Source organism: Gobio gobio (assembly GCF_949357685.1).
Source record: "Gobio gobio genome assembly, chromosome: 1".
In the NCBI taxonomy this organism is placed as follows: domain Eukaryota; kingdom Metazoa; phylum Chordata; class Actinopteri; order Cypriniformes; family Gobionidae; genus Gobio; species Gobio gobio.
Window position 1 is genome coordinate 54728130 of NC_137097.1, and position 20824 is coordinate 54748953.

Below are 20824 nucleotides of genomic sequence, written 5' to 3' on the forward strand. Positions count from 1 at the left end.
GCGGGGTATAAGAGACACGGTTATGGTCAGCTGCCTCGGGTTGAACAGACGCTTGCGAGCCATCTGTCACCCGAGTCTGCGTCGACCGTAAAGGCTCCGACTTTGCCCACAAAACCTCTTAAAGTGACATCATCTTTTGTGGGCAAAGCATACTCGGCAGCAGGTCAAGCCGCCGCGTGTCTGCACACGATGTCTATTGTGCAGGCATATCAGGCTGATCTGCTAAGGGACCTGGGGGAAAGCCACGAGATCGGAGTCGATACTATTAATGAACTTCGATCGACTGCCGATCTCGCTCTCCGTGCCACCAAGGAGACGGCCCGATGCGTCGGCCGTTCTATGGCAGCCCTGGTGGCCACGGAGAGGCATTTATGGCTGAATCTTACGGACATCAAGGAAAGGGACAAGAGCTTTTTGCTTGATGCGCCGCTGTCTCCGGAGGGCCTGTTAGGTGACGCTGTCACCACGGTTACCGACAGGTTCCTGGAGGCGAAAAAACAGGCAGCGGCGCTCAAGCAGTTCCTTTCCCTGTAAGCCCCAGGTCTCGTCTGCTGCTGGGCGGGAGCAGCAGATGCCGAGTACGAGCTCCTCACACAGGGCGCAGCAGAAAGTGAGTGTCGCCACTCGTACACCCCCGCAGAAAGGGTCGTCGGGTGCGCGGCGCTCACAGGCGCAACCTTCTAACCCCAGGGCTGATCTGAGGACAGTCATTGTGGCGAGGAAGGCTGCGTCAAAGAAGTCCTGACGCCTCTGGGCCCAGGACAGTGAGGGTGATCCCCTCCGCGGGCGCACGGTGCTTACCGCTGTACACGGTACCCGTGCGTCCGCGGTACCCTCACGGGGTCATTCCGCCAACCCCGCCCGAGTGCCGGGGAGCGGAGGGGCCCCGCGGGTCATTCGAGGATGGCCCACACCCTCTTCGGAGGGAAATTATGCCGTCGAGTCAGTCGTTCCCTGCCGGTTCGCCGCTTCAGGGCGCTGCACTCGCGGTGCAGAGTACATCAGAGACCAGCCTCGAGAGACTGGTTCCCTTAGTAGATATTGTGTCAGAGTGGGAAAATCTGCCTCACATATCTTGTTGGGTCCTGCAATGTGTAAAGTTGGGGTACGCGATTCAGTTCAGATGCCGTCCCCCCTCTCCACTGTGGTGGACCCGGTTCAGGCTCTGGTGATGACTCAAGAAGTACAGACTCTGCTGCAAAAGGGGGCTATAGAGATGGCCCCCCCCCCGGACAGGGAGTCAGGCTTTTACAGCCGGCACTTCATAGTGCCAAAGAAGGATGGTGGGCTGCGCCCCATCTTGGATCTTCGCGTCCTGAACCGAGCCGTGGCAAAGCTCAAGTTCAGGATGCTGACACTCAAACAGATTGTGTCTCAGATCAGGTCCGAGGACTGGTTTGTCACGATAGATCTAAAAGATGCATATTTCCATGTCTCCATCCTTCCGCAGCACAGGAAGTTCCTGAGGTTCGCTTTCAGGGGAGAAGCGTACCAATATCGAGTGCTTCCTTTCGGTTTAGCCCTTTCACCCCGCACGTTCACGAAGTGTGTGGACGCTGCTCTGGTCCCCTTGCGCTTGCAGGGGATCCGCATTCTCAATTACATCGACGACTGGCTGATACTAGCACAGTCAGCGCGTCTCGCGGTTCAGCATCGAGATGTTGTTCTCGCGCATATGAGGAGGTTGGGGCTGAGGCTCAACTCCAAGAAGAGTGTTCTCTCTCCTGTGCAGAAGATCACTTATCTCGGGGTGAGTTGGGATTCGGTCGCTATGCAGGCTCGTCTGTCGGAGCCTCGCGTGGGGTCGATCCTCTCAGCCGTGAAAGGGGTGAAGCTAGACCAGCCGCTCACTGTAAAGCAGTTTCAGAGACTGTTGGGTCTGATGGCAGCCGCGTCCAACGTTATTCCTTCGGGCCTGCTGTTCATGAGGCCGCTACAGTGGTGGCTCAAGACCAGGGGTTTTTCCCCGAGGGGGAACCCCTTTCGCGTAATCAAGGCAACGCGGCGGTGTCTCCGCACCTTGGTTATGTGGAAGGACCCCAGGTTCCTGACCCAGGGCCCGTCGCTGGGGGCACCGTGTCAGCATACTTCTCTGACCACGGATGCCTCCCTGACGGGCTGGGGGGCGACCATGAGTGGTCGCTCGGCCCAGGGTCTGTGGCAGGAGCACCAGCGTTTGTGGCATATAAATTGCCTGGAAATGTTGGCGGTGTTTCAGGCTCTGAAGCACTTCCTGCCGCATCTCAGGGGCCATCATGTGCTTGTGCGCACAGACAGCACATCGGTGGTCTCCTACATCAACCATCAGGGGGGTTTGAGGTCCCGTCGCTTATACAAGCTGGCGCGCCTTATCCTCCTCTGGGCTCAGGGAAAATTGCTGTCAGTCAGGGCTATGTACATTCCTGGGCGGTTGAACGTGGAAGCAGATATCCTGTCGAGGCAGGGGCCAAGGCCCGGGGAGTGGAGACTCCACACCGATGTGGTGGAGCTCCTTTGGGAGAAGTTCGGCAGGGCCCAAGTGGACCTGTTCGCCACTCACGAGAACTCTCATTGTCGTCTGTGGTTCTCCCTGTCGCCTCCAGCTCCTCTCGGACTGGATGCGATGGTACAGGAGTGGCCGAGGCTGCCCCTGTACGCTTTCCCCCCGATCGCTCTGCTTCTGGGAGTTCTAGAGAGAGTGCGCCGGGACGGGGCCCGTCTCCTGCTAGTAGCCCCGTTCTGGCCGGGCCGGGTATGGTTCTCGGATCTGGTGTCTCTTCTAGACGGCTCTCCCCTGGAGATCCCGTTCAGGAGGGACCTTCTCTCTCAGGCGGGCGGAGTTTTTGTTCACCCCCGCCCGGAGTTGTGGAAACTGTGGGCTTGGCCTCTGAGGGGGCCCAACTCATAAGTTCCGGTCTCTCAACTGAGGTTGTTGAGACCATTCTACACTCCAGAGCTCCTTCTACGAGGAAACTTTACTACCTAAAGTGGAGACTCTTCACCTTATGGTGTCGAGATCACCTGCGGGATCCAGTTAACTGCCCTGCGAGCGTGGTGCTGGAGTTCCTGCAGGAGAGATTCTCTGCTGGGTTAGCCCCCTCCACACTAAAGGTGTACGTGGCGGCCATAGCTGCTTACCACACTCCTTTGAGTGGAGTTTCATTAGGGCGACACCCTCTAGTAACTCGTTTCCTCCGTGGAACCTTGAGGCTGAGACCTGTGACACGCACCAGGGTGCCGGCCTGGGACTTATCCATCGTCCTTCAAGGCCTTTCCGAGGCTCCCTTCGAGCCGCTCGAGGAAGTTTCTGAAAAATTGCTCACTTTCAAAACTATTTTTCTTCTTGCTATTTCTTCTCTTAAAAGAATTGGGGACTTGCAAGCCCTCTCTGTCGCACCCTCGTGCTTGGAGTTTGCCCCGGGTATGGCTAACGCCTTTCTCTCTCCGAGGCCCGGGTATATTCCTAAGGTCCTCACTAATCCTGTGAGACCTATTGTGCTCCAGGCCTTCTGTCCTCCTCCCTTTGTGACGTCAGACCAGGAAAAGTTAAATCTGCTTTGTCCCGTTCGCGCTTTAGACGCCTATGTCCACAGAGCTGCCCTGTGGAGGAAATCTGATCAGTTATTTGTTTGCTACGGACCTCCATCCCGTGGGGGTCCGGTGTCAAAGCAGAGGATGAGCAAGTGGGTAGTCGAGGCTATCTCACTGGCTTATGTGGCGGCCGGACAGCCCTCTCCTTTGGCTGTTCGGTCCCACTCCACTAGGAGTATGGCTGCTTCTCAAGCTCTCTTGACAGGGGCCTCCCTGCAGGAAGTGTGTGATGCGGCGGGGTGGTCCTCGCATACTTTTGTCAGGTTCTATGAACTAGATATTTCTGCTACTCCGGGGTCTCGGGTGCTCGCCTGGTAGCTGTTACAGGCGGGCATCCAGACTCGCATGGGGACGTGGGTATTCTTGTTCCCAAAGCGGTGACGCAGCTCGAGTTCCCTTGAAGGGGAACGTCTCGGTTACGACTGTAACCTTAGTTCCCTGATAGGGAACGAGACGCTGCGTCACCCGGCCATACTCCTTGCATGCCCGCAAGCGCCTTGTTTCAGGCCTTCTTCAGAAGCTAACGGCGTGTGTTTGCCGGTGTGCTTTATAGCTTCCGGGTCTATGACGTCACCCACCTATGACGTTCCGTCTCTCTATTGGACTGATGACATACGTGCTTCACGACGCAATCACGCAGAGGCGTTCCCAAAGAGGTGACGCAGCGTCTCGTTCCCTATCAGGGAACTAAGGTTACAGTCGTAACCGAGACGTTTTTTGCACAAGCAGTAAATTGGGATTCATCACAGTGGCTGTATACCGAACACAATAATACACAGCTGTGTCCTCAAATTGCAGATTCTGTCCTTTAAGATATACTGTGCTTGTAGATGTGTCTCTGGAGATGGTGAACTTATTTTTCAGGGAATCCTTGTAGTCTATTCTACCACTGGCATGGATCGTGCCAATGAACTCGAGGATCTTCCCCTGAGCTTGTCTAATCCAGGAAGGTGCCTTGGAGCCATCACTGAGAACATAACCTGATACTTTACAGGAAATGGTAAAAGATTCTCCAGGTTTTACCGAAAGCGAGCTTGGTTGGTTGTGTTCTACAGTGCTGCACACATCTGAAAATTAAGCACAAAAATATGTTAATTTTGAAATGTACTCTCTTTTTTTTGTGGTTATTATGGTTGTATCAATGGTGAACAGTTTAATACTGCTCTAAAACCTCTAAAAACTCACAAGGCATGACAGACATTAGGAGTACAGACAGATAAAACATGATTTTAGGAGTGGTTCTTCTCTGCTTCCTGGGAGCACAAGAAATATACACAGCCAAGGATGGGCTGGGTAAATAAATACTGAAGAATTTGCATTGAGTATTGGTAGATCTACCACCTTTATACAGGGTGAATATTCTGTCATCATCGACCTGTAAGACTTACTTTCTTCTGCGGAACAGAAAATATGATTATTCTGGCTGTTTTTTTATGTAAAGAAAATAAAAAGGTATTAAGTCTGTCAAACTCCATAATGACAAAATAAATAGCATTAAATGTATCATTAATGTAAGTCATTATGAAATAATCTTATAGGTTTGGAAAGAGACTGTATTTCATTGTTCTGTAAAGTTAAATCTAATATAATGACACATTTTGCTTTTTGGTTATATTTTTTAGGTGAATTATTTTTAATATGAAAACATTAATATGAAACAATCTGCTTTTAATGTGTTTTATGGGGATTATTAATGTTCATCTGGTGAAAGCTCCATCCAGACAACTGCTAATATGTTGCTGTTTTTAACCTGACTTCAGAAAGAGAAAGAGAAAGATTGTATCAGAGTAATTTATTCATTTGAAAATTAAAAACATGTTAACAAATGTCACTTTACAAACGAACAGGTAAATATGTGTTATGTATTAAATAAAATACATAGCAAAAACAATAAATTACATTTAAACACAATACATTTCTTCACCCCTCCCCTTCTGGGTATATGTTAGATTATGAATGTTTCACAGTAAGTGTCCTCAGTCTTCATCTGATTCATGTGCAGATAGAAATTAGAGCTGTCCTTAGAGACTCAGAACCTGCCCTGCACTGACTGAGCTGAGCCTGAGCTTATTTGGTCATGCATGTGGACTAACAGAGTTGGTGTGTTCAAACAAAACTTACATTTTTTTTGTATAATGGGGAAGGGTGCCACAAGGTAATTACATTCCATTGTAAGGGTGGACTCCTCCAGTTGTTCAGGCTGCAGGGTTGCCGAATGACTAAAGAAACGTTATCAGTAAGATGGAAGAAAACTGTACATTTCTTGTCTAGGATTTAATGACAAAATCTGGTTATGGTTACATTTAAAACAGTTTCAAAATGGATGCATGAGATGATAAACTTATACCATTAATCGTACGCAGCATGACTGTTACCTGAGGGATAGAAAGAGAGAGAGAGAAAGAAAAAGACAAAGAGAAGAAGAGGGCAAAGAAGAGAAGGCCCAAAAACCCCAAGAGCCAGAAAATAAAAGAGAAAGAGCAACAGTTACAGTTACAATCTCCTTTTATCTATTCCTTGACCATGTGACTGAAACCAAGATTTTTAAATAGACCAATCAGACCAAACTTCCCCCACTGTAAAGGTGTGACACACATTTGTCCTACAGGCCTAACTCCAAAAAACCCTTCGGATAAGGAAGATGGGAGTTGACAACAGTAAAGCAAATTTCTTTGTTGGATTTCAAATATCAAATATCTTTGATTATTTTCAATTCTTTCACCATTTAGAAGATGATTATAAAGACACTTAAGGATAACTGATTTACACAAGCTAATTCATCACCTAATACGTGTGCAAAATATTTATTTATTTTACTTTGACATACAAACTTTGGTATTTTGTTATACATTTTTGTATACTACAAAAAGTCTGAAAGGTTTAATATTGTCAACAAAGTAAACTGTTTTATTGAAAATTACAGGTGACAGGTTCTTGTGCAGGTCCTGTGGCAGTTTGTGGCACAGTGTATGGCGAGCACAATAATACACAGCTGTGTCTTCACTGTTGAAGTTTTTTCCTGTTAAAATAACTGCGTTGCTGGAGGATTCAGATGAGAAACTGATCTTATCTTTCAGTGAATCTTTGACACCATTGCTACTGGAAGTATGGAACCAGCCAATCCACTCCATCGGTTTCCCACTTGAATGTCGTATCCAGTTTGTGTAGCCACCGCCTGAGGCTGAATATCCTGTGATCTTACAGGCGATGGTGAACGTTTCCCCTGGTTTTACTACCATGACAGGAGGCTGATTCAGCTCAATACAGAAGAGACCTACAATCATTAAAGCATTTTTAGTCATACAAATTGAACTAGATTTTCCCTGTTTATTAGGGGTTTTTTTGTGTTGAGCTGAGAATACTCACAAGGTGCAGTTGCCAAAACCAGCAGTATTGAAATGCAGTACATGATTCTGGTTGTATTTCCACTGTGGCTCTGTAAAACACTAAGAGCCTTTATGATGTCTGTTTGCTTTACATGAGAGAAGGGCGGAGATTTGCATTAACGTAAAAATGTATCCATCTGTAGTTCATATGATAATTATTAACAATGATGCAAATTTAGTTGCCTGTCATTGTATTGTTGATGTATAAAATAAAGTCTCAAAGAAAAGCAAGACACACATGTGTTTATTCATATTTATGGTGTAAATAACTTTTTTATTTATGGTACTACAGACAAATTTTATTCAAATAAAACATCTAACACACATATTAGCTTCATTAGCTCTATTGAATGTAGGAACAGAGGAAGTGAGTTATGGATAAACATGAACATTTAAAGTGAGGTTTTGTGAGTCATGTAAAACAAAGGATCATGAGGATAGGCATTAACAAGACAGTAAGCCGTAAACATATTCATGTATTGTATATACTGTATCTATTGTATGTATTAGCAAGATCAGTGTATCAAGTACATTGTAAAATGTGAATATTTACTTGTTAAATAATTATTTGTATTCCTGATCTTAAAGGGGCAGTCCTGGGAAGATGAAGAATGTGTATTTAAACAGGGTCATTCATGTAGTAGAAATTTGAAATTATTTTTGAATTTGGTGCCTTCTAGACTGAGAAAAGACAGAAAATGTATTGTTGCCTCATGTGGATGAAACACAACAACTCCCAGAATGCACTTGCTTCGCTGCCCAACGAGGCCACTCCCAAAGACACGGCCACGGCCACTGGTTATCACTTGCCCATCATGACACCGCCCCCACCGTCGTTTTGATTTTCATTGAAAAAAATAATTTTGTTCATTTAGAGAATAGACACTACAATTAAAAACTGAACGTGTGAGTTAGCCGAACGAAAGTCATGGCACATGGCGCAGCAGGAGTCAGATTTCATTCATCACGAGAGCGAAGAACTGAGCAGAAATTAGGTAATTCATTGAAAAGTTGAAACGCTCACTTTACTCCGTACCGTTCTGTTATTAATGCCCAAGCCGAGCGGCAGCGGCCATGCACATTTACATTCTGTGAGTGAGATCCCACCCCTATGGGCGGGTTGATAACATGCGGAACTAGCTCCTTCTACTGGCTGTAGTCTCTAGCCTCTGGCCAAATTTTTTTTTCCAGAAATAAAATGCATAATTCTCGTCTCAGGGGGACATGATGGGGGAATGTATGATAATTTGAATATACTACCGGGTTTCTACTGATACAAAACTTAATGTTAAATCACTGATATAACCCTTTAACTATAAAACCACCTGTTTGTATAGTCATGTTAAATAATATTTTGACTTGAATAAACCAGTTAAGCTGCTGATTTTGTTTTTGTACAGAGCTGTGTCTTGTTTAGTCACAGTGTCTCTTGCACAGTAATACACAGCTGTGTTTTCAGGCTGAAAATTCTTTCCCTGTAGAAACACTGTGTTTTTGGATGTGTCCTGGGTGAAACTGATCTTGTTTTTTACTGAGTCTTTAATATTATTGCCACCACTACTGCAAAGATATCCCAGCCATTCCAGCGCTTTTCCAGTGGTTTGACGTATCCAGTGAATGCAATAGCTTGATACTGAAATCCTGCAGGAGATGGAAAATGATTCTTGAGGTTTCACAACCATAGATGGAGGTTGAGTGAGCTCAACACAGTAAACACCACCTGAAAAAATAAATAATTGTGTTATTAATTATGTCTCAAAACATGCATATTTACAGTTCATCTTATTTGATTGCTTTAGCGTTTAAATAAACCATCAGTGAAGCTCACATGATGCAGCCGCTGCCAGCAGGAGTAGAGCTGAGGAGAGGATCATGATTTAAGAAGACATGAATTTTTCCTTCTGACCTGCAGACACACTTCACTTTAGTACATAAAACAGATGGGGAATTTGCATAAAGTCATCCAGTTGTCTTAGATGTAAAACATCAATGCTTTTACCATTTAATATTTACTTATTTGATATCTGGAACAATTGCTAGATGTCTGATTAATGTATTCTGAAAATAAAGACCTGTAGCATATAAATATTAGAATTGGTTGTTCAAGACATAAACCAATGTTTTTATTTAGTAGCATACATTTAATTTAGTAATACAACAGTTCAATAAACAAGCTCATACCGAGTAGCTTACAATTCAGAAACAATATTGCCATGTTACTTTGTATTTTTTTGCTCTGTCAACACCATAGCAGAACTGGTGTGTCTCTCAAACCAGCTGTTTTGTTCCTTAATTATTCCGTTTTTGAATGAATCAGTCACTCACTCACTCACTCATGAAGACAGTCACTTGTCTCCACCTACTGGTGTCACAATATAACCTGCAGAAAGATTCAGGAAAAATCTGCAGCACTAATGCACAGACTGTGATGATGATCAGCATTTTCAGTTTTCCAGTGTTTTTATTGCTTTGATCCTGGACTCATTCACTGTGTTATAGCACAAATATACACAGACAGTATAGCTTAACTCTGAAGTCATCTCTGGACACTGTGAACTGTCCCTGGACTGACTGTGAATAGAAGTTCTGAAAACTGGATACATGGATGAATGCAATCCACTCCGGTCCTTTTCCAGAATTTCACTCACAACAGCTGCAGCACAGCGGCTGAATGAAAATTCAGAGGATGTGCAGACCAGCAGAAAAGATTCACTTGGGCTTTTTACCACAGCTTGAGATTGAGTGACGGTCTGACAATGAATATCTGTGGAGCAGAAACAAAATGAAGACACTGAAACATTTCAAGAATATAAAGCGAACAATAGTAAATTAAATGTAATCTCACTAATTTAAAAAATTGCATTATTCACTGACCTTGTTAAAATAATATTAGCAAAAGTGAATTAATTAATATTGTCATTGTCAATTTATTTTCCTCTACAGTAATTGGATCTGTGTTGTCAGCAAATACAGACATATTACAATAGCTCTGTAATGTAGCCTATAGAGTTTCACTGGAGGTGAGTGTAGATGAACCCAAGTGCAGTTTTATTGCCAATAACCCAAAGTGAGCAAACAGACACTTGACTTGGAACTCCCCAACAGCGGTTTAATGGAAACAATACTCGAAAACTGACAAGGCAAACATGAAGGAATGTTAATTATGTATCAAAAATTAACAGTTACTGACAGTTACTCACTACTTCAGACTTGTGTGCCCTCCAGAAGCTTGCGTTCTGCAAGTTAACAGCGCCTTGAGGCCATGCTGGTGGAATGACTAACTGAACCCGAGCTGCTGAGTTTTTAGTAATTTTCAAGAAACAGCTGAAGACACATCTTTTATTTTGGAAACTCTACACTGGCTCCCTGTCAGGTTTCGTATAGATTTAAACATTTTAATGCTTACTTATAAGGCTTTGCATGGTCTGGCACCAGATTATTTATCAGAACTTTTAATTGTTTACAGTCCAATGCGTGATCTCCGTTCCTCTGAATCTGGCCTTCTAACTGTTCCCTCAACTCGCTTGCATTCTATGGGTGACCGGGCTTTTTCTTCCCTTGCTCCAAAACTCTGGAACTCGCTTCCATATGAGATTAGACATGCAGAATCTGTTAGTGTTTTTAAATCTTTTTTTAAAACTCACTTTTTTAGACTTGCTTATATGTGATTTCATAGTTTTTATTAGTATATTGTACTTTTGTACATCTAGTTTATGTTTGTAGTATGTTTAGTATTTAGTTTTTTATCATTTTTACACTGTCCTTTTTGTAAAGCGCTTTGAGAAGTTGCATTTAAAGGCGCTATATAAAATAAAGTTTATTATTATTATTATTGTTATTATTATTATTATCTTTTTTGTCAACACTTGAAACCTTATTATACTAACATTAACTATTCTATATATCTATTTAATAATAATAATGCAATAAAATGAAAAATAAATAACACCTGGCTATATGTACTGTACTAACTGGGACTTGTCACAGCACTTACATAATGTTACATAAAGGAGAGCACAGACATGATCTGGCATTTTCTGGGATCTCCTTGGCAAGAAGAACACCAGGTGAAGAAGAGGTTCCACTTCAGAGCGTAGGCGTGTCTCATGGACAAGGCTCTAGCTGAAGTGATGGTAACCACCACCTGAGGTGGTAGGGTACTCAAACCTTCCGTGTCCCGTCCAGAACCCACACATGCAGGTTCCACAGATCGTGATGAGAAAGGAGGTCCTTCCTCAGAGGGATTGGCCAGGGATGGGCTGTCGCGAGGAGCACCAGTTCGGAGAACCAAGTCCGGCTGGGCCAATGCGGCACAACCAAAAGGACCTGTGCAAGAAGCCTCAATGGGGGAAACGCATACTTCCAGTCTGTCATTGTTTGTTTGCACATATGTATATGAAACAGAAATTTGAATAATAATTAGCATCATAATTCATAAATGTTTCATAAATGTTATGTCTATTATTTATGTTTAAAGCATTTTTGGATGGGAGTAAATTGTTGATGGATGGATGGATGGATGGATGGATGGATGGAAGGATGGATGGAGGATGGACAGATGGATGGACAGACGTATGGATGGATGGATGATAGTATGTATATCTGATAAATGTGTTCAGGTTTTTTGTACAGAGCTGTGTCTTGTTCAGTCAGCGTGTATCTTGCACAGTAATACACAGCTGTGTCTTCAGTCTGAAAATTCTTTCCCTGTAGAAACACTGTGTTTTTGGACGTGTCCTGGGTGAAACTGATCTTGTTTTTTACTGAGTCTGTAGTACCAGTGCTACCATCACTGCAAAGATATCCCAGCCATTCCAGTGCTTTTCCAGTGGTTTGGCGTATCCAGTTAATGCAGTAGCTTGATTCTGAAGTCCTGCAGGAGATGGAAAATTATTCTTGAGGTTTCACAACCATAGATGAAGGTTGAGTGAACTCAACACAGTAAACACCACATGAAAACAACAATGGAAGAATGTGTTATTAATTATGACTCAAAACTTCTGTTGACAGTTATGAAGCTTATTTCATTCCCTTAGTTGAAATAAACCATCAGTGAAGCTCACAGGATGCAGCTGCTGCCAGCAGGAGTAGAGCTGAGGAGAGGATCATGATTTGAAGTGAATGCAGCTTTATTACTCATACTGATCCACAAAGCAGATACTCCTCTTTTGTACAGAGAACAAGGAGAGAATTTGCATACAGCTCTGGTCATTAATTTGGTAGATAATTATTGATTTCCACAAAAGATGTCAAGATCTGTGACCACATAAACAGATGAAGAAAATATGCAACATTTAAGTTTTTTTTTTTTTTTTACGTCAATGACTGTTTGTTTGTTTGTTTTAAAGTTTTGTTAAGATCTAAACTTGTTTGTCAGGTGTCTGATGAAAGTAAATAGTTAAAAAATATTATTCAAAGTTTATTTTTAGCTACATTCTGTAGCCTACAGGAGTATTATTTTACCAATACATTCATCACACTCCTGAAGTTTCATAAAGTAATGTTTGAATGATGTATGAACTACATTATGCTTATATTAATACATTAAATGTATTAGAGTAGCAGTCTTAGAGTAGCTTAACCACAAATTATGTTCTTGTGTTTGTATGATAAATAACTAAATAAATATGTATTTATTTGTTTCTGGATTTTTTTTTTTTCTTTAGTCTGTATTTATTCATTTATTTATTTTTAAATATCTGTAAATAATCAGCTTTGATCAATTTAATTTGAGTTTAGTGAGTGATGCTCAAAACAGTCAAATAAGACTGCGTGACAAGAGCGCCACCACTTGGAAATACAACAGTATCTGGATCATAAGTGAAGTCAACAGGAAAGGAAGTGGTTTTTGTATTGCTTTGACCCTGAACTCATTCACAGTGACGCTCTAGCACAGTAATACACAGCAGTGTCTTCAGTCTTGAGGCTGTTCATCTGTAGGTACAGTTGACTACTGGAGTCACCTCTGGACACTGTGAACCTTCCCTGGACTGACTGGGAATAGTAGATAGGAGAACTGGATGTGCCGATATATGCAACCCATTCCAGTCCTTTACTGGGATTCTGTCTCACCACAGCAACATAGTAGCTGCTGAATGTAAATCCAGAGGCGGTACAGACCAGCCGAAAAGATTCACCAGGCCTTTTTACCTCAGCCTGAGACTGAGTGAAGGTCTGACAATGAATATCTGTGGGAGAGGAAAAAAGTAAAAAGTCAGCAAAAAGTAAACTTTCTAAATGTGTATATGCATTCATAAAATATTATTTAGGAATGAATTACAGACCATGTAAAAATATTAACAACAGGAGTGAACTGATTATTGTTGTCATTGCTGATTGATCTTCGTTTACAGAAACCAGTCAGTGAACACAGACACACTACAATGCAACTTATGGGAAATATACGTCACAGTTTTGCATGAGCTCCTCCCCCAGTCTGTCATTGCTTGTTGCCTTTGTGTATGAAAAACAGACATTTGTAATATATATATATATATATATATATATATATATATATATATATATATATATATATATATATATATATATATATAAGATACAAAAAAGTAACTGTGGAACAATGAAAATAATAATGGGCCCGATAAATGCAAATTAAAAAAACATATTTGACATGTTGCCTAAATGTATTTTTATATTTTAAAGCATTATAAGATGAATGGATGTTCAGATTTTTGTTCTTGTTTAGTCACGGTGTCGCTTGCAAAATAATACGCAGTCTTCAGTGTCTTCAGTCTGAAAATTCTTTCCCTGTAGAAACGCTGTGTTTTTGGACGTGTCCTGGGTGAAACTGATCTTGTTTTTTTACTGAGTCTGTAGTACCAGTGCTACCACCATCGCAAAGATATCCCAGCCATTCCAGTGCTTTTCCAGTGCTTTGACATATCCAGTGAATGCAATAGCTTGATTCTGAAAATGATGGAAATGGAAAATGATTCTTGAGGTTTCACAACCATAGATGGAGGTTGAGTGAGCTCAACATTGTAAACACCACCTAAAAACAACAATGGAAGAATGTGTTTTTATTAGTTACCCAACTAGAAATTTTTCATTCCCAGAACGTTTTCAGAACATCCCTGCTGGTGTCAAGGACATCACCTGTAACGTTCCCAGAAAGCTCCGAGATGGTCACGATGTGGAGTTCTTTTAAGGGTTGGGGGACGTTATTTGACGGACCTACAGGGAACATTCAGGATGTTCTGGGAATGTTTAGGGGACCATTACGGACGTTCCATCTAGGTCTCTACACTACATTCCCATAACGTACTTTAGGGGACAAACCTAGAATGTTATTTTTTTGTCCTATTTAGGTTCTTCCATCACGTTTACTGAATGTTTTCAGAATATGTTTGTGTGAATCTATGTACACTGGACTGTTTTGCATATGAGGGTCAGTAAAACACAGGATTTGCACAAAAGTTGCTTCTCAAAGATGGATCAATACCAACTTCGCTATCCAACTTCATATCCAGAACATGTAAGTACTGCACTTACACATATAATGATGCATTAATTATCAAACATGTACTAACATTTAGTTAAGGCACTGTTATACATGCATGAATCCTGATGACTCCTGTCATAGTTAAGGATAGCTCTTCATTGGTTCATGATTAGTTCATATCTTCACTAATCATGAGTTCATGTTGAAGTAACTATTCAGGTTTTAGTACATGGTTATTCATGCCCTGTTATTGAAAGTGTTACCAAGAACTGTATGCAGTAGAAGAGAACACATGCACACACGCAACAGAAGGACGCAGCTGTTTCGTTTTTGTGAACAGAATGGAGATTCTGCCAGAGAAACCGGGGCAGTTGAATTTAATAACTTCTCAGAGTCTGATAATGGGGGGTTTCACCTAAAGTCATCTATGTGAGGGTGAAATTTAAAAGAAAAGGACCACATGTGCTGCTCTGTGTTAAACATTTTTTTTTAAACGGCTTGTGACATGTTTGTTAAAGGTAGTGAGATAAGCACATGTTTCTTTCTGTAACATATTAGTCTATAGGTACTCAAATTTACTTAAGTTTTCCTCTATTTTTTTTAAAGCAACAAGATAAATGATTGTGCCAGTCGTTGTTCTAACCATGTTCTTAGTCTTCACGGGTGCTGGAAACTTCCATAATTTTTCTGGGCTTCCCTCAGCAGTCTCTTGTAATTTTGCCACGTATTTTTCCTCTGAACTATCTTTTGACAACTTTTGACAACATTGAATCGCAAATATCAAAACCCCAATAATTCTTCTGATCGTAGGTCAGGAAGCAGTGGAACAAGTCAAAGTGGATACAGCTCTTATCAACCTAAAGGCAACATAAGAACCCCTCAGAGAACCTCATAGTGGAGGGAGATTGAGAGGCTGAAGGTAGAAATACAAGTGAGGTGCAATTAATCACCTCCAGTTTTATTGAAACGTCACTATCAATTTAGTTTAATTAGCAGTATTTCAATATTACAAAATTTAAAAAACGTATGATCTTTTCATGAGGGTCAGATAATTTGATTTTATATAGTTTGCTGAGAAGACTTAAAATAACAATTTATTGATCATACTGTCCTCCATTTATGTTTGAGTGACTAGATACTACTTTAACAAAATGTGTGTTAGTAGTTTCCCATATGCTTTATTATAGTTGTAGAGTTTAAACAAATCTTGTGAAACTATACATGCAAATTCACTTATTTTCCTAAAGGCAATAACCAAACACAGGTGTTTCCTGAGGGGGAACGCATCAGTAAATGTGACATTTTAATATACACTCGTCTCCATATATCTCTGTTGTTTCAATAATAGTAATCATTATCATTATTTAAAGAGGTACATGTTTTTATTAGTCTCGCTAAAAATGTACCTTGCTACCTGATATCTAAGGTCTTTCAGATTCATTATACTTATCCTGAAATAATATACATTGAATGTTAAGTAGAAACGCTGATCTCAGACACAGAACTACAACACATTTAGTAGTTTACAGATAGAAACATCAAGCGTGCACTATTAGCATTATAATATGAGGTTAATGTAGTCAAGCTTTCATAGTCATGAGCTTCATGCGAATGGATCAATAAATGAACACTTCAGTGAAGACAGTATCAGCATTTATATATCTGTCACGGAACCGGAAATAACAGGCGGCAGGCAGAGATGAGGGATCCAAATGCAGGGGAGAATTTAATGAAACAAACAATCAAAAATCAGGAACAAAATAACACTGAGAAAAATAAACAATCAAAAGCAGGACTCTGGAACAAAACAAATCAGAAAACTGGGAACAGGATAACCTGCATTACATGAAAGTTTCCCTATTGGGCGGGGCCCATGGGCTTCAGCCCAGTCAAGCCCAATGGTAAGTCCGGCCTTGAGTATGAGCTTCAAAGTTTTTGCATTCCATATAGCAAAAATGATATGGAGAACAAATCTCTTTCATACATGAAAATTACAGAGACCCTAAATGTATTCTAAATGTACAATATCAGAATTCTCAAATTTGTACATGGGGATTTTTTGAACAGGTCAAACTGCAGAACCTTCTAATTATAAAGAAATCACTTTCTGCTTGGAATTATAAGGTTCTATCTCGCAAAACATTAATTGAAGCAATCATTTTCAAGAAACACAGTTTACTATTTGTGTTAAAACATACAATTGTTGTAAAAAGTGTTGTAACAATGTGTCAACATGTAGATGTTCAATTAAATGCCTTCTTGACATTTATTTCATATTTTAGGACAATATTTTCTTGTTCAAGTTAAGCATAAAAGGCAGCGCGTAATGTTAAAGTTTATTTTGGTTTAGACAGAAATCAGCTACTGTAATACATCTGACCCAGGACTTCATTCCACAGCAAGTGGGACAGGTAAAATGCCTCTTTGCATAGCTCTTCAGATGTTCAAGATATTGCGGTTGGTCATTAATTTGGCAGATAATAATTGCTTTCCACAAAAGATGACGAGATCTGTGACTACATAAACAGATCAAGAAAACTGGAAAGATGCAACATTTAAGACATTTTAAACGCCTATGACTTTTCGTTTGTTTGTTTGATTGTTTGTTTAAAAGTTTTGTTAAGGTCTAAACTTGTCTGTCAGGTGTCTGATGAAAAGAAATTAAATTCTTCAAAGATTGTTTAATTATCCTACAAGATAATTATTTTACCAATACTTTCATCAATACATTCACTCCTGAAGTTTCATAAAATAATGCTTGAATAATGTATGAAGTACATTATATATTCTAACGTTATACTTAATACATTAAATCAGCAGTCTTAGAGCTTAACCACAAAAAACATAGCTGTCATTGACGAGTAGAGCGCAGTCTAGACGGTTTAAAAGGTGCAGATGTCCTGATCAGGCGAGTGTGCTCACGATGATGGACAGGAGTCATATATTCGAGTAGTTCGACTGTGCTCTTAGAGTTAGTTATATTTATAAAAAAGTCTTCAAGTCACAGGTGTAATCCACGTTTTTAGAGTTGGTTCACTCTCCCACTCATTACTGCATATTTATGCCACTGTGGCATAGCGATCAACTTGAATATCCAGCTACAATTTTTTTCATGAATGAATGAGCCCTGCTGATCGCTGATTGGCTAAAAGCATGTGCTTGTCGGCGATTTTATGAAGTTAATAAAGTGAATTATTACTGTGATATTTACTAAGCCACTTAATTATTTTTATATACATAAAAAGAAAGCAAAGAAAACACTTGGGGTTACTTGACTGTAACCCTGTTCCCTGATAAAGCGGAACGAGATGCTGCATAAGCTTATGCAGCATTGAGTGTAGCTTTTGAAAGGGAACAAAAGTTTAGTGAGTGATGCTCAAAACAGTCAAATAAGACTGCGTGACAAGAGCGCCACCACTTGGAAATACAACAGTCTCTGGATCATAAGTGAAGTCAACAGGAAAGGAAGTGGTTTTTGTATTGCTTTGACCCTGAACTCATTCACTGTGACGCTCTAGCACAGTAATACACAGCAGTGTCTTCAGTCTTGAGGCTGTTCATCTGTAGGTACAGTTGATTGCTGGAGTCACTTCTGGACACTGTGAACCTTCCCTGGACTGACTGCGAATAGTAGATCTGAGAACTGGATGTGCCTATAGTTGCAACCCATTCCAGTCCTTTACCGTGACCCTGTCTCACCACAGCTGCCCAGGAGCCGCCCAATGTAAATCCAGAGGCGGTACAGACCAGCCGAAAAGATTCACCAGGCCTTTTTATCTCAGCTTGAGACTGAGTGAAGGTCTGACAATGAATATCTGTGGGAGAGGGAAAAAAAATGCAATATGTAAAGCTTGCTAAAACTAAGCATTCATAAATTATTATTTAGGAATGAGTTACAGACCATGTAAAAATAGCAATAACAGGAGTGAACTGATTATTGTTGTCATTGCTGATTGATTCCTCTCTACAGTCTGTGAACACACACACTCCAACAGTACAACTTATGGGAAATATGCATCACAGTTTTGCATGAACTCCTCCTTCAGTCTGCCATTGCTTATTTTATTTGTACCTGTGTATGAAACACTGAAATTTGTAATTATATATTGTATATTTGTTGTGATGAAAAGTAAAACGGGTCTGTAAAAAGTATTTGTATTTATGAAATGGATGGATGGATGGATGATAGTATGTATATCTGACAAATGTGTTCAGGTTTTTGTACAGAGCTGTGTTTTGTTCAGTCAGTGTGTCTCTTGCACAGTAATACACAGCTGTGTCTTCAGTCTGAAAATTCTTTCCTTGTAGAAACACTGTGTTCTGGGACGTATCCTGGGTGAAACTGATCTTGTTTTTTATGGAGTCTTTAATATTATTTCTACCACCACTGCAACGATATCCCAGCCATTCAAGTGCTTTTCTGGTGGTTTGACGCATCCAGTGAATGCAATAGCTTGATTCTGAAATCCTGTTTTTTTACCAACATTTTCTACTTCTGATGTCATTTCTGGCGAGAAATTACTAATGTAGTAATTCAATGTTCTAACACAAACGCTGCATTACAAGCATAAGGCAGCGAGGCAACGAGTCAGCTGCCTAGGTTTTCGGACGCAGCCCTTGTTTCATGCATGATTCCTTATGACACTTGTCGTAGTTAAGGATATCTCTTCATTGGTTCATAATAAATTAGCTTATATCTTCATTAATCATGAGTTCATGATGAAGTAACTATTAATTAATGCCATGTTATTAAAACTGTATGCAATAGAAGAGAACACATGCACACACACAACAGAAGGACGCAGCTGTTTCGTTTTTGTGAACAGAATGGAGCATCAAAACATAAATGAGATCACCTTACATGATTCTGCCAGAGAAACTGTGGCAGTTGAAATGAATAACTTCTCAGAGTCAGATAATGGGGGGGTTTCACCTAAAGTCATATGTGAGGGAAAGACCACATGTGTTTGACCATCACGTTTTTGCAACTGCATATTGGAACAACATGTTAGTCTGTACTATACTCAAATTAAGTGTTCCTCTATTTTTTTTTAGGCAAGAAGCTAGATGAATGAGGGAGACTGCGTGGAAGCTCAGAAGTACAGCCGGTGTACATGTAGGACCAACACAGTGGCCGTGATTGTGCGAGTCGTTGCTCTAACCATGTTCTTAGTCTTCATGGGTGTTGGAAACTTCCATCATTTTTCTGGGCTTCCCTCAGCAGTCTCTCATAATTTTGCCACTTCCTTTTCCTCTGAACTATCTTTTGACAACATTGAATGGCAAAAATCAAAACCCCGAAATTCTTCTGATCGTAGGTCAGGAAGCAGTGGAAAGAGTCAAAGTGGATACAGCTCTTATCAACCTAAAGGCAACATAAGAACCCCTCAGAGAACCTCATAGTGGAGGGAGATTGAGAGGCTGAAGGTAGAAATACAAGTGAGGTGCAATTAATCATCTCCAGTTTTATTGAAACATCACACTCAATTTAGTTTAATTAGCAGTATTTAAATTCAAAAAATAAACCGTATGATCTTTTAAAAAATTATTTTACAGTCATGAGGGTCAAATTATTTGATTCTGATATAATTTGCTGAGAAGACCTAAAATAACCATTTCTTGATTGTACTGTCCATTTATGTTTGAGTGAGTAGATACTACTTTAACAAAATGTGTTTTAGTAGTTTCCCATATGTTTTATTATAGTTGTAGAGTTTAAACAAATCTTATGAAACATGCAAATTCACTTATTTTTTAGAGGCAATAACCAAACACAGGTGTTTCCTGAGGGGGAACGCATCAGTAAATGTGACTTATATATATACACTCTCTTGTCTCCATATACTGTATCTCTGTTGTTTCAAATATAGTAATTATATGTCTTTATTAGTCTCATACCTTGCTAAGAGATAGATATGAACACACATTTCTTTTCTTTTTTACTTTTTTACTAAATGCAGCCTTTGCTTGTTTTCTGGTCTTTATTCTATGCTGATATTTAAGGCCTTTCGGATTAATTTTACTTATCCTGGAATATACACCGAATGCCTTGAATTTGGTCACTGTACAGGCAATGAACATTTTCTTATATTTTCTTTTCTGTCGAAAAGCTGATGTCAGACACAGAAATACAACACATACTTTAGTAGTTTACAGATAGAAACATCAAGCGTGCACTATTAGCATTATAATATGAGGTTAATGTAGTCAAGCTTTCATAGTCATGAGCTTCATGAGAATGGATCAATAAATAAACAATTCAGTGATGACAGTATCAGCAATTATATCTATTCCAGACTGCCTGAAGATATACTTATTGGCCACTATTTATATAATCGATAAGAGGAGACTTCACTATCATGAATGTGTTTGAAGTAGAAAGGGAGATCTAGAGAATCCTCAGATT

The 20824-nt window shown here is 40.6% G+C and overlaps 1 protein-coding gene across 30 annotated transcripts in view; it reads right to left on the minus strand.

Moving 5' to 3' along the window:
• ighd (immunoglobulin heavy constant delta) overlaps window positions 1-20824 on the minus strand; it is a 784237-nt gene that overhangs the window by 633377 nt on the left and 130036 nt on the right. For 2 of the 30 annotated variants that reach the window (XM_079830380.1, XM_079830412.1), the window contains exons 1-2: window positions 13241-13315; window positions 12835-13144 (exon numbers count right to left, since the gene is read on the minus strand). The exons of 24 other annotated variants lie outside the window; for them this stretch is intronic. In XM_079830380.1, coding sequence (XP_079686506.1) covers window positions 12835-13144; window positions 13241-13286 — 356 coding nt within the window. In that variant the 5' untranslated portion in view covers window positions 13287-13315. Of the gene's footprint in view, window positions 1-6534; window positions 6845-6936; window positions 7003-8377; window positions 8677-8784; window positions 8865-12834; window positions 13145-13240; window positions 13326-17923; window positions 18234-18319; window positions 18390-20824 lie in introns of those variants that run through there. 4 more of the 30 variants (XM_079830411.1, XM_079830401.1, XM_079830377.1 and 1 more) reach the window with 4 other exon arrangements.